Consider the following 12,542-nt stretch of genomic DNA (forward strand, 5'->3'; position numbering starts at 1 on the left):
CACAGTCCTCCAATGTTTAGGGGTGACTTGAAGAATTATTCTTGTCATTTGATCAACTATCCAGATGCAACAGGGTGGGTCACAAAAACAAGATTTTGAATCTTGCAAGCTTTTCCAGAAACATTCCCCTGTCTGCTGTGTTTATATTGGAATGGAAAATTTGTGCCTGATTTTACAGTGAGCTTTTCTCAAGATATACGAGTTGCTACCTCATCACATTATCCTGCATCTCGGGACCTCTCACACCTCGATGGTGTGATGTAATGCGATGTGAGGTGCTCATTGCTACAGAGCTGTCATGAACAAAACCTGTGCTACTAGAGTAATGCCTTTCCACATCATTTTCAAAGTGGCCTTGCATAGCATTCCCAGTATATTATTTTTGATTGTGAGAGTGCATGTCTCTGTGTTTGAGTATAAAATAGGAAATTTAATTATTTAAAAAAGACCATTCCTCTTTCCTACTAGAATAGTATAGATTAGTGATTGGAATAGGCAGTGAGTAAAGCTTTGTGGATGGAAACAAAAATTGATGAGTTGGAGAGGATGCAAATTCCAATGTTGCCACTTCTTTGATTTGTAACCTTGGGTACATTTCTTAACCACTTGGGGCCTCAGTTTCCCCACTGACATTGGGATAATAAAATTACCAACTTGATAGAGAGCCCGTGAGGACCAGAAAATACTACACTTTGAAACTGTACATTTTCGCTGATTGAGTCATCAAAGAATCAAAGCCCCTGTTTCACAAACATGTAAATAGATCAGAGAGTGGCAGTGTCCAATCATCATAAAATTAAAAGTACTGGCTTTCTTCTGGGTTTTGAGAATATGCTGGGTTTTAGTTAAATAAATATTTATTTGTTGAATTAAGTCATTTAAATAATTAAATAACGGAGCAATTATTTGTTGCCTTCCTGCCACGTGTTAGGTACTGTGCACGTAAAACACACGAGACATGGGTACAGATATTGTCCTCAAAAAGCTGACAGGAATCCCAACTTAAAAAAAAAAAATTATTTCATCACCCTTATAATAAGTCCGGCAGCAAAAAAGCTCAATTGTTAGCACATACACACTGAGGCATTTTAGTCATTGCTTTTAGTTATTCCAACTAACATTTCTGTTTGGACTACTCAGAATTAATTACTGATTTTGTGTATCAAAGCTGGAGATTCAAATACATGAATTTCTCAGGTCTTTGGGGGGAAAACCACTGATGTAACTTCTACTGAAGAGCTGTGTCTACTGGATACCAAGTCTTGTCTTTCTGCACATTTTAATATGCCACTTTCTCAAGGCAGCATCCACGTGCACTAGGCAGGGAACCATAGTGAGCACCTTCTAAAAGGGAGGCCTTGATTTGTGAGTGAAATGCCAAGATGCTCTCTCAAAACACACAATGTACTATGTTGGTAACATGTCGTTTTATAATTCATCAATTAAAATGATAACTAATGCTTACTGTTAAATAAAATGCAATTTAGCTAAGAATGAATAAATCATAGTTGAGAATTAGAGAAGAAAAATTCAGTCTCTAGAACATGAGTTGTTTTTTTAAAAAAAAACAAAATCCCATAGGGCTGGGTGTGGTGGTTCATACCTGTAATCCCAGCACTTTGGGAGGCCGGGGCAGGTGGATCACCTGAGGTTAGGAGTTCGAGACCAGCCTAGTCAACATGGGGAAACCCTGTCTCTACTAAAAATACACATGGTGGTGGGCACCTGTAATCCCAGCTACTCGGGAGGCTGAGGCAGGAGAATCGCTTGAATCCAGGAGGCAGAAGTTGCAGTGAGCCAAGACTGTGCCACTGCACTCCAGCCTGGGCAACAAGAGGGAAGTTCCATCTCAAAAAAAAAAAAAAAAAAAAAAAATCCCATAAAGATAAGTAAAAAAGGGAAATTTAAAATGCCTCTCTGCATCCTTTTCATGTCTGTGCAGTTACCAGCTGGTAAGGGCAAATGGTCTTACCTTATTACTTTTATTTGTGTGTCTTCAAGGCGAATTCCATAGGTGTGATGGAAATCCTTGCTTTGGGCTGCCTGTTCCAGAGAGAGACCCAAACGTTCAGTGCACTTGGCATTGACTGGATGTTGAAACAACTAACAAGACAGATATTTTAGGGAATATTGTTTTGAATAAAGGAACATCATAGTGGAACAGTCATGAGTCTAAACTTGCTAGCCAGAGTCCTTGGGGTTGAACTCTTTCTTGGCAACTTGATAGCTGTGTAATGTTAAGCAATATCTAACTCCTCAGTGACTTAGTTTTCTCATCTATAAGATGGGGTTAATCATGCTACTTATACTGTAGGGTATGGTGAGGTTTTATGGAGTTTATAGTGCGCAATGAGTTCAGAATGGTACCTGGCATATGATAAGTGCCACGTAACTGTTGATTATTATTATTAAGTGAGGCTGATTCAAAATAAACATGGTTTGAGATAGACACTTGGTTTTGGAGAAAGGGTGGCTTGTGATGAAGGAATCAAAAACACAGTTACAGTCTTGGAATATAAATGGACTGAGCTTCCTTCAGTGTGAGAGGGACTCTAGGTAACGGAAAGGCAGAAGGCATGGGATTTGGGTTTTTTTTTTTTGTTTTTTTTGTCTTCTTTCTCAATATCTGGATGTGGCAGAAAAAGAAATGTAGGGAGAGCAAGTGTAGCAAGTGTGTTTCTGCCTCGGTCATTTCAGGCAAATTTATTCTTTCTTCAGTATCTTCTGAGAAAGATTAGCTGATGCATGTAAAACAGGAATGACTAAAATAGTAAGATACAAATTAATAGTGTTATTTAAGTTTGTGTGTACAAGAGAGTAGGGTTATAAGATGAGACATTCTCATTTTTTTCTAGAACCACAAGATACTGAAGAAAGTTCATACCCTCCCATCTCCCAGCTTTCAGACCCCTTCAGAACGCTCTCCACTTTGACTTGTTTATTTTAATAAAAAAAAGAAAAACACATTTTCAGGAATAGATGCTTTAGGTATGGTTCATTCTTTGGAGGGGGTGTATGTGTACCACGTGACAAGTGGTTGCCATGGTAATTTCTCATTATTGTTGAATTGAAAAATAATTACTCTGGCAAAAATCCCACGTAACCTGTCAGTGCTTAAGTTAAAGATGCCAAGGGGCAGCCCTGACACTGGGATCCTGTTTTTGGTGAAGGAGGGATAGGGTTGGGAACAGGAGAGAATCCAGGATGGAAGCAAAATGCTTCTGTAGATTTTTAAGCATAATTAAGACTCTCTTCTGCTATTTGACATGACTGTGTGTTTCACCCTGATATATGATTAGGCTGCTGGTGAAATTTGGGTTCACCTGTGAGATGGGACAAAAGGACTAAGGATTGTAATAGCACAAATGCATATAAGGGATTGTTTAGAATAAAGAAGCTTTGATGGTATTTTTTCCTAAGTAAAATATAGAAGAATTGTCAACTCCACTTCCCCTGTCTGTGTTCAGGCTGAGTTAATTTCATCTTTATTTACCTGGAGGCCGCTGTATGCTATTGTTACTTTCTAGCTTTGGGGAAAAGAACTCACTTTTTACTTATTAATATTCACTGAACACTCGCCACACACAGTTCAGATACTAAACAACAGCAAGAATTGGAAGTACCTGTCTGTTGGGAAAACACGTGTCCTAGATCAGAAACTTTGTGGCAGGGTGCACAGAGCTCAGTCCACACACGAGTTCGGGCATTTGGTACTCAGTGCTCCTGATCCATGGGTCGTTGTGGAGTGGCATGGAAAACCTATGCTTGCTTGCTTTCCTATGCCTGTGTCAAGAAATAATCCTCCTTTTGGTTAATGAAGCCCTTAACATACACTCCTCTTTTAAAAGAATGATTGGCAAACTGGTAGTATTATTAGTAGTGTTACTCTATTTTTGCATCTTTTTTTGGACTTCTAGCTGTTCACCCTTCTCCCAGCAGAGCTAGTCTCTGTTTTGTCATTAAGCTGCTCCTGCTACTAGATCCCACTTGGAAATATAATTGCTTAACAGTACTCTTTGAATCTCTACCCATGCATCAATCAGACCAGATGCTTTTCATATGAAAGTACAGGGACCTCCTAATGAAAGGACCAAAATATAGACAGATACAAACCTTATGTCTAGGCACAGCCACTTTAGGCATATGCCTGAGAAAAACTCTTACATATAAACACAAAGGGAAACTACAGAGACGTTTATGGCCGCAATGTTGTGATGACCAAAAAAATAGGAACTATCTGGAGATTATTAGTAGCAAAATGTTTAAATACAATGTATTACTGTATATTTATTCAGTGCATTAGTATGTAGTTTATATAAGGAAAGAGAGACCCAATATATAAATTGGGGCTGAGCACGCTCATGCCTGTAATCCCAGCACTTTGGGAGGCCGAGGCGGGTGGATCACCTGAAGTCAGGAGTTCAGGATCAGCCTGACCAACATGGAGAAACCTCGGCTCTACTAAAAATACAAAAATTAGCTGGGTGTGGTGGTGGGCACCTGTAATCCCAGCTACTCGGGTGGCTGAGGCAGGAGAATCGCTTGAATGTGGGAGGTGGAGGTTGCAGTGAGCCAAGATCGTGCCACTGCACTCCAGCCTGGGTGACAGAGCAAGACTCTGTCTCAAAAAAAAAATATATATATATATATATATATACACACACACACACACACACACACATGCATATATATACATATGTGTATATATATGTGTGTATATATATACATATATAAATTGGATAGGTCTTCAAACACAATGTTAAAAGTAAACAAATCACGGTTAAGGAAGAAAACATAATGTATCTTATCATGTAAAACAAATATTAAAAACAAAATAGGACTGTATATGAATGGAATCATGCATGTATATAAATATAAAAGATGGGTAGGAAGATCCATGTGGTTTTCATGAGACAGTTGTGTATGGGGGTCTAGGGGAGGAGAGAGAAAAACAGAGTAGGTTATGGTGGCAGAACATTTATTTTTATTTGTAACATTTAATTACTTTAGAAAAGGAAAATGCAATAATATTGCAATAATTGTTAATTCTGGGTAATGGGCCCATGAGTCTTCATCATATCCTCTTTTGTTCTCAATTTTTTAAATTAATAAAGTAAAATCTGGCTTGTTTAATGACAGCCAGTCAAGTGCATTCATGTACTACAAGCAACCTTAACCAACATTTCACTGAGACATATAATACTCCAAAGGTGGCTCAAAAGCATGGCAGTGTAGGTATGAGATAATATTTTAAATTTCTTCCTCCATGTGAACTTCTGACATGCGTGTCTGGGGCATTCCATTGTTGTGAGATGAGATAACAGTGATGTGACATAGAGAAGACTTCTCTCGAATGCTGTCTTGGCCCCTAGCTACTGAGGTTAGATTTTAAGATTCCTATAATTTTAGAGAAAGTATCTTACACACTGTGTGGGTAGGGCCTTATCATCTGTTTAGTGCATTTTTTCTACTCCATTATTGGGTACTAATTTATAGGAGAATCCTGCTGAGGATGGATAGATACATAATGCCCATTCTTTATCCTTAAGTAATGTAGTCTGCTGGAGCTGTCAGAAGTTTAGGAAAATGTGTGTTACAAGGTGATGATTCCATGATAATTTCATATACACTCTATTGGGAGTATAGTTGTCAAGATTTCCTAGTACAGAAGACAGTGAAAGAGGGGTCCACAAACTGCATCATTGCAGGTCAAAAGAATGACATATGCAAAGGCAGGGAGGCACAAAAAGTTGACAAGGAGCCCTTGACCCTGACAGGTGAACTGCTGGAGGTCCCTTGGCTCCCACACATTGCTGGGAGGCCAACTCCAGGGCTCCTGCATACACTGGCTCCTTTCTGGTATGGTAAGAATGTTTTTTCTCTGGATAGACTGTCTTTTAGCTTAGACGCACCAAATGTTGTATCTCTTATATCTGCCAGTCCCAGATGTGCGTGCCACCCAGTACACCTGGGATCAAGATGTCAGACTTGTGGTTGTGTTTTAAAAGCATGTTCTATACCCCTTACTTGGAAGTCCGAAAAGGTTGATCTTTATTTTTTGGGCAAAGATGAGACTGGTCAGTCTCAATGCACCTCCTGGTTAATCTCCAAGTTAGTTTGACTTGTGATGATTATTTGTGTGGAGTAAGAGTGATCAGCTGCACCCTGCTTTGCCTCTAAACTTCAATGGAAACCAGATTTAGTGAGCTGCTCTATGGGATCCTTCATCAAAACAGCCTTGATAACTTAATTCATGCAGTCTCGTACTGGCTGTCTTGCTGAACATGGCCACATTGCCAGGTCCAAAAGGAGAATGGGCCATTTTTGTGGTTCTTGCATTTCTCCAATGATGTTGGCTCTAAGTTTCCAACATCAGGTGGAACTGCTAGCCTGTACATAAAATTGCAGAATTTTAACTAGTACCTTTTCTTTCAAATGACCATAGTCTCTTTTCCTCACATGTGGCCAAGATGACTGACAATTAAATCTTGGAAAATTGAATTTTTTTTTTTTTTGGAGTAACTGTTCACAACTCATGAGGTAGCTGTGTTACCAAGAACTGAACTTCTACCAGTAGAGTTGTTAGATCTTCTGCCAGAGACTTCCATTTGACTCAGCAGAGGTCTTAGCTGTATTTCAGCCGCTCCCTAAACTCCTAATCTCTTTATTATGCACATTACTCCTACAAAATTGCCTAACTGATCTCAGGAACTATACCAGAAAAGAGAATGGAAGCAAGAAGTGTTCCAAAAGGAGATTTATTATTAGGAACACCATGTGAAGGTGGGAAAAAGGGCATGAACTCTGAAAGGTTGGAGGAGGAAATTTCCTCTCATCAATGCTGACCTCTTACTCTAACTCTTGTAAACCATTTTTGGTCTTCAACCTAAAGTGGGAAATAACTTTTTAAGTAGAATTATTTACAAAAAAGCGTGTATTGGAGTTAGGCAGACTTGTTACGTGAACTTTAGCTTCATCACTTTCTTGCTTTCTGACCTTTATTGAGTAGCTTGCCTTTTTGAATTTTAGATTCTCTATGAATATGTTAAGGGTTAAATGAGATAACGATGAATGATAATAGTTGACACATATTGAACAACTACTATATGCCAGGCAGTTTCTCTTAAGTCCTCACAGCCCACTGAGATTATTATTCTCACTTACCCAACAAGCAAATAGACGCAAAGAAATTAGGTGAGTTGACTGAGGTCATGCAGCTATTAAGAGGCAGAATTCACCTGTGTAAGTCAGTATAACATAGAAGTTAAGGACATAAGTTCTCTATAAGGCTGCCTGCTCTGCCCCTTGGTAGCAATTAGGGTAGTTATGAATATAAAATGGTTCAATACATCTACAGTACTTAGAAAATTCTGGATTACGATACTAACGTTAACCCAGGGCCCCCAACGATGTGCTCTTTCCGTAATAAGCTTCCTTCATATACAGCCAACACAAGAATGGCCTATCCCCAACACTTAGTAATTTTTGTCTTAAATCTCTACTCCTTTTATTCCTTTCCTAAATAAATATTTGTTCTGTCATAACTAAAGACTAATTCAAAAGCTGTGTGTGTGTATGTGTGTGTGTGTGTTTGCATGTGTTTGCACGTGGGGGGAGATTGAAAATTATAGTTTAAATACACAGAATGCCATTTTTATGCCAGTTTAAAATTATTGACCAACAGACAAAGTAGGGTCCACAATCAAGATCTCTGGACAACTTTGTAGAGTGATTTTCCTGAGCTGACTTTGTGATGCCACAATAAGAAATTTCATCCATCCATCTATTAATGTGTTCTATCAGCCAAACAAAAATAGTATTTTATCTACCTAGTATATGCCTGGCCCTGTGAATTTAAATGTTACATTTTTATTTCAAGGATGTTCTTTCAAGATTTGTGACCGAAACCAATTATTTTGTGTGTGTGTGGTTACCTAATGTGCCCATTCTCCCAGCAAACCTCTTCTGAAATTTCCTGAGAAGTTGCCTTATCCCGTGTTCCACTGAAACTAGTTTGAATCGTATGACATTTCTCATTCTTGGATCATTATGTCTCTTTCAACTTCTGCCAAAACTCACGTACCTATCTAGGCCCTTTGGAACCTGTAACACTGCTCATAGACGTTCCTCGAACCTCATTGTAACTTGAGTACTTTCTTTTCTCCCAGTGACCTCAGATCAGCCAGCATTTCTCTTGACTTTTGCCTGGTTCATTTTCCAGCAGCAGTGTCAGAGACCAAGAGTTAGATTATCAGAAAATAGAGGGTGATATGTTTTGGCTGTGTCCCCACCCAAATCTCATCTTCAGTTATAGTCCCCATAATCCCCATGTGTCATGGGAGAGACAAGGTGGAGATAACTGAATCACAGGGATGGTTTCCCTTATCTTGTTCTCGTGATAGTGAGTTAGCTCTCATGAGATCTGATGGTTTTATAAGGGGCTTCCCCCTTCACTGGGCACTCATTCTTCTCCTCCCCTTCCACCATGATTGTAAATTTCCCGAGGCCTCCCCAGCCATGCTGAACTGTGAGGCAATTAAGCCTCTTTCCTTTATAAATTACCCAGTCTTGGGTATATCTTCATAGCAGTGTAAGAATGAATTAGTACAGAGGGGATCCAGTCATTGGGCCTCTGAATAATGAGCAAAGCAAACGAGAAGTAATACATTTTCATTCAGATTTTTAACTGTGTTGTGGACAGATGCTGTTGCCAGGGAAATGGGTTGCTAATGGTTGAAGTGACAGGGAAAAGTGCTGATTTATAAACAGACTATTTTTAAAAGTTCATTTTGTTTTTTGAGACCAAGTCTCACTCTGTCACCCAGGTGGGAGTGCAGTGGGGTGATCTCGGCTCACTGCTACCTCTGCCTCCCAGGTTCAAGTTATTCTCTTGCCTCAGTCTCCCGTGTAACTGGGACTACAGGCGCCCACCACCACGCCCGGCCGGATAATTTTTGTATTTTTAGCAGAGATGGGGGTTTCACCATGTTGGTCAGGCTGGTCTCAAACTCCTGACCCTCAGGTGATCCACCCGCCTAGGCCTCCCAAAGTGCTGGGATTACAGACGCGAGCCACCATGTCTGGCCATAAAGTTCATTTTCAATGCAGTTCTTTATAAAGTGGAATGCCTCCTGCCCTAGATATAATATTAAAGATGGTAGGCAGAGGCAGGGAAAGGGCATTTTATTGATCTTCACTGTCTTTGGGGTGCTCTCCTGCAGATTTTATCTCTTGAAGATTTTATTCATCTTCGCTCCCTTTGGGGAGCACTTTATACATATTTATTTAATCCTCAGATCTGTGCTGCCAGATAGTTACTATTGTTGTTGTTATTGTTATTGTCAGCTTCTAAATAAGTAGACAGGCTGGGGAAGGTAGAATAAGTTGCTAGGTTCAATAGCTGGGAAGAGGCAGTGTTGCCTGCAGGACTGAATTCTTCCATGATGTATTACCAATGGCTTTACTGTGAAGCTCCAGGCAGTCTCCTGAGCATGAGTCCTGGCTACAGGTCTGCATAACAAGGCAAGGAGCTCAAAGAAGAAACCAACTTCAGAGTAAATATTCCCTTTCTACTCTTTCTTCCCTCTTGCTGAACTCTAACCCCTGCCTCTCAAAGACTGTCAGGGAAGTGTAGCAGGTTGCTGCACAGAGCAGAGGATGGGTAGGCCGGCAGTGTCCAGTGGTCTGAGTTTAAATTCCATGTCTGACGTTTATTCGTGGAGTGAACTGGAGCAGGTGACATTTACTGCCTAAGCTTTGGTTTCTGCAGTTGCAAAGTAGAGTTGCAAAGCAGCTTCATTCATTCACTGAGCTGCTTTTATGAGTAATATCCTGGGCTAGACACTGTTCTGGGGGTTGGGAGATAAAGTAGCAAGCAAAACAAAGCCCCTGTGTACAAGAAGCTTATATTTGTATTGAAGAGAAAAAAGCCACACACACAGAAGAAATGGATTCGTAGTGTGGATTAAGTAGGAAAATACACATAAAGTCGTTAGACTAGTGCTTGGCATGTGGTAAACACTCAATAAATGTTAACTGTGACTCTTTTTCCATCTGTGTAGTGATTTAAAGTCAAATAAACAAATGTATCCAGTCTTCTGAATAGGGTTTCTTTCCCTGGCAGATTCCTCCACTTCCAGGCCCACTGAGTTTTCTAAAAGCTCCGCAAGCTTCCAGAGCGTTGAGGACGTGTGCCATGGTCTCAGATGTGGAGCGAAGCTGCCTGTTTAGTTGCTCATGTGATTGTCTTCTGCTAGTGGGTTTTAAGCCCTTTGAGGGTAGGGACCAGTCTCTTATTCAGCTGTGCATTCTGAAGGCCTACACATAGTTAAGTGCCCAATACATATTTGTTTCTGAAAGGAGACAAAGCAGACCAGTTTGTACGTGGATCCATGCATTACTGTTCGGTGGTTTCCTATCTACCCTGTGTTACTGAGGAAAGGATTGGCTTTTGCTATGGTGATTGGAAGGAAGCCAAAGAGAGACACAAAAATCCATTTGTCTGAGCTGCTTCTTTTCTGAAGGAGAGGACGGCATCAATCTTCTGTTGCTCCTTAATTATTCTTGCTGGGACTGAGGGTTCATTCCTGAGGCCTGCCAGTGACAACAACTTAATGTTGTCCTAAGCAGAACAACTTAATGGGAAGAAGAGAGGCTTGTAGTATCTCTGCCAGGACCCGGCAGTGGGACTATTACATGGGGAGTGGCAATTCCCTTTCTGTCTCCTCTTCCATCTGACAGGCAGCTGGGATGCATCTTGTCTTCAACTAACAATTCTCTAGAAAAAACATGGTACTTAAGAATTTTGGGATAAATCAAGTCCTATACCGAGAATTAGGCTGGGATGTGATTCCTCCTGTAAATATGACACTGTGTATAACCTTCTTAAATCACTGTGAGAGGGGGCCGTCTTCTCCCCTTGGAGATTAACAACGATTCTAACTGCCTTAAACTGGGCCACTTCCAAAGTGTTTTCTGCATGAGCAGGAGAAACATTCAACCCAAGACAAACAAACAGAATTCATATGGATGGCCTGCATTCTGCTGAACTGCTCTATTTTTAATACTCTTTAACAACAAGCTAGTGGTTGCCTATCCTCTTAAAACAATCAAGAACAGTCCATATATATTTGAGAATCTCTTGTGCGTGAACTTCTCTATCAATCTATCCATCCATGTATCCGTACCTCTATCTTTTATAGGGATATTTGCAAACAATAGAGCTGGGAACATCTCTTTTGATTAAATTATGTTTGAAAATGATGTTTAACCTGGTTGTAATATTGTGGTTTCTATTTATAAAAATGAACTCTTAAAAGAGCAGAGAGAGAGAAAGAGAAAAAAAAGTCGCGTGTATTTTACATTAAATGCAAACCCTTTTGTCAAAAAACATCACATTGTGTTTTGTGGCACATTTATTAAATCTCCCCAAATATATACTGGAGAATTAATTTTTATTCGGTAGGTTTGAGCTCACTTATTGAATTGAAATTTGGTTCCCAATTGAGGCAATTAATTTGAAGAGTGACCACCCACCTACCCTTTCCTAGAACACCCACACATATACACGAAGTAACGAGCAAGCAGCAACTGAATTTTTCTTTCTCTTCCGTTTTCTTTTCCTCTTTGAGATATTTTCCACTTTCCCCTGTTAAATAAATGATCTGTCTCTTTGCAGGACAGCGACAACCTCTGGTGGGACGCCTTTGCCACTGAATTTTTTGAAGATGATGCCACATTAACCCTTTCATTTTGTTTGGAAGATGGACCAAAGCGATACAGTAAGAAAGAAGTTTATTTTTCTAATATTTCCTCTTTTTGTGCCTGTAAGAAAACCACAGGGGTCTTCAGAGAATAGCACAGAGCTGACAGCCTGACAATAATACCTCCACTCCTGACGATGTTCTTGCTGCCTATCAAGTCATTGTCACTGGGTGGCAGCCCGAGTTGGCTCTGAGAGATTTCCTTCGAGGCTTAGAATGTCTGGGTATTTGCCTGTTTAGAGAGCAAGGCAAATATGAACCAAGTCACCCAGTGACGAGTGGGAGCGGAATGATGGAAAATTTCCATGCATCTCTTCTCTGCCACCCTCTTTTATCCTTGACGGTTCACACTTGACATCCAATGTTCTGCTTCTGAAGGTTCTTAAAAAAAAAATTCCCACTGTCACTGCATCAGCCACATCCTTCTAATTCCCTCTTATCAATTATCTCAGGTATTTATTTGACAAGTGCTATCTTTTTTTGGGGTGCGGGGAGGCCACAGTTGCTTTGAACATACAGTTTGGGATTAGTGCTGACAGAATTATAGTTCCTTGTCTTTCAGGCTAGTGATAACTCTGTAAAGATCCTCAAATTACAGCCTGTGGCACCTTGGGTAACAGCTGATCTGTCCTGATTAGGTTCAGCCAACTTGTCAGAGATCAGATTTGCTACTTGTGCTATGAGACCAGGAGGCATAGATGCATCAGCACAAAAGCAATTAATGTCCAGTTAGATCAGAGAGAGATGCGTTTTCAGAAATCAGTGTTGCACGTAGGAAAG

The 12,542-nt window shown here is 40.2% G+C and overlaps 1 protein-coding gene across 13 annotated transcripts in view; it reads left to right on the top strand.

The window, feature by feature from the left end:
• The window catches only part of LDB2 (LIM domain binding 2), a 401,491-nt gene that overhangs the window by 133,131 nt on the left and 255,818 nt on the right, over positions 1-12,542 (top strand). For all 13 annotated transcript variants that reach the window (XM_017958599.2, XM_017958603.2, XM_017958604.1 and 10 more), the window contains exon 2: positions 11,678-11,780. In XM_017958599.2, coding sequence (XP_017814088.1) covers positions 11,678-11,780 — 103 coding nt within the window. The remainder of the gene's footprint in view (positions 1-11,677; positions 11,781-12,542) is intronic.

This window comes from Papio anubis, chromosome 3 (assembly GCF_008728515.1).
Source record: "Papio anubis isolate 15944 chromosome 3, Panubis1.0, whole genome shotgun sequence".
NCBI classification, from domain to species: domain Eukaryota; kingdom Metazoa; phylum Chordata; class Mammalia; order Primates; family Cercopithecidae; genus Papio; species Papio anubis.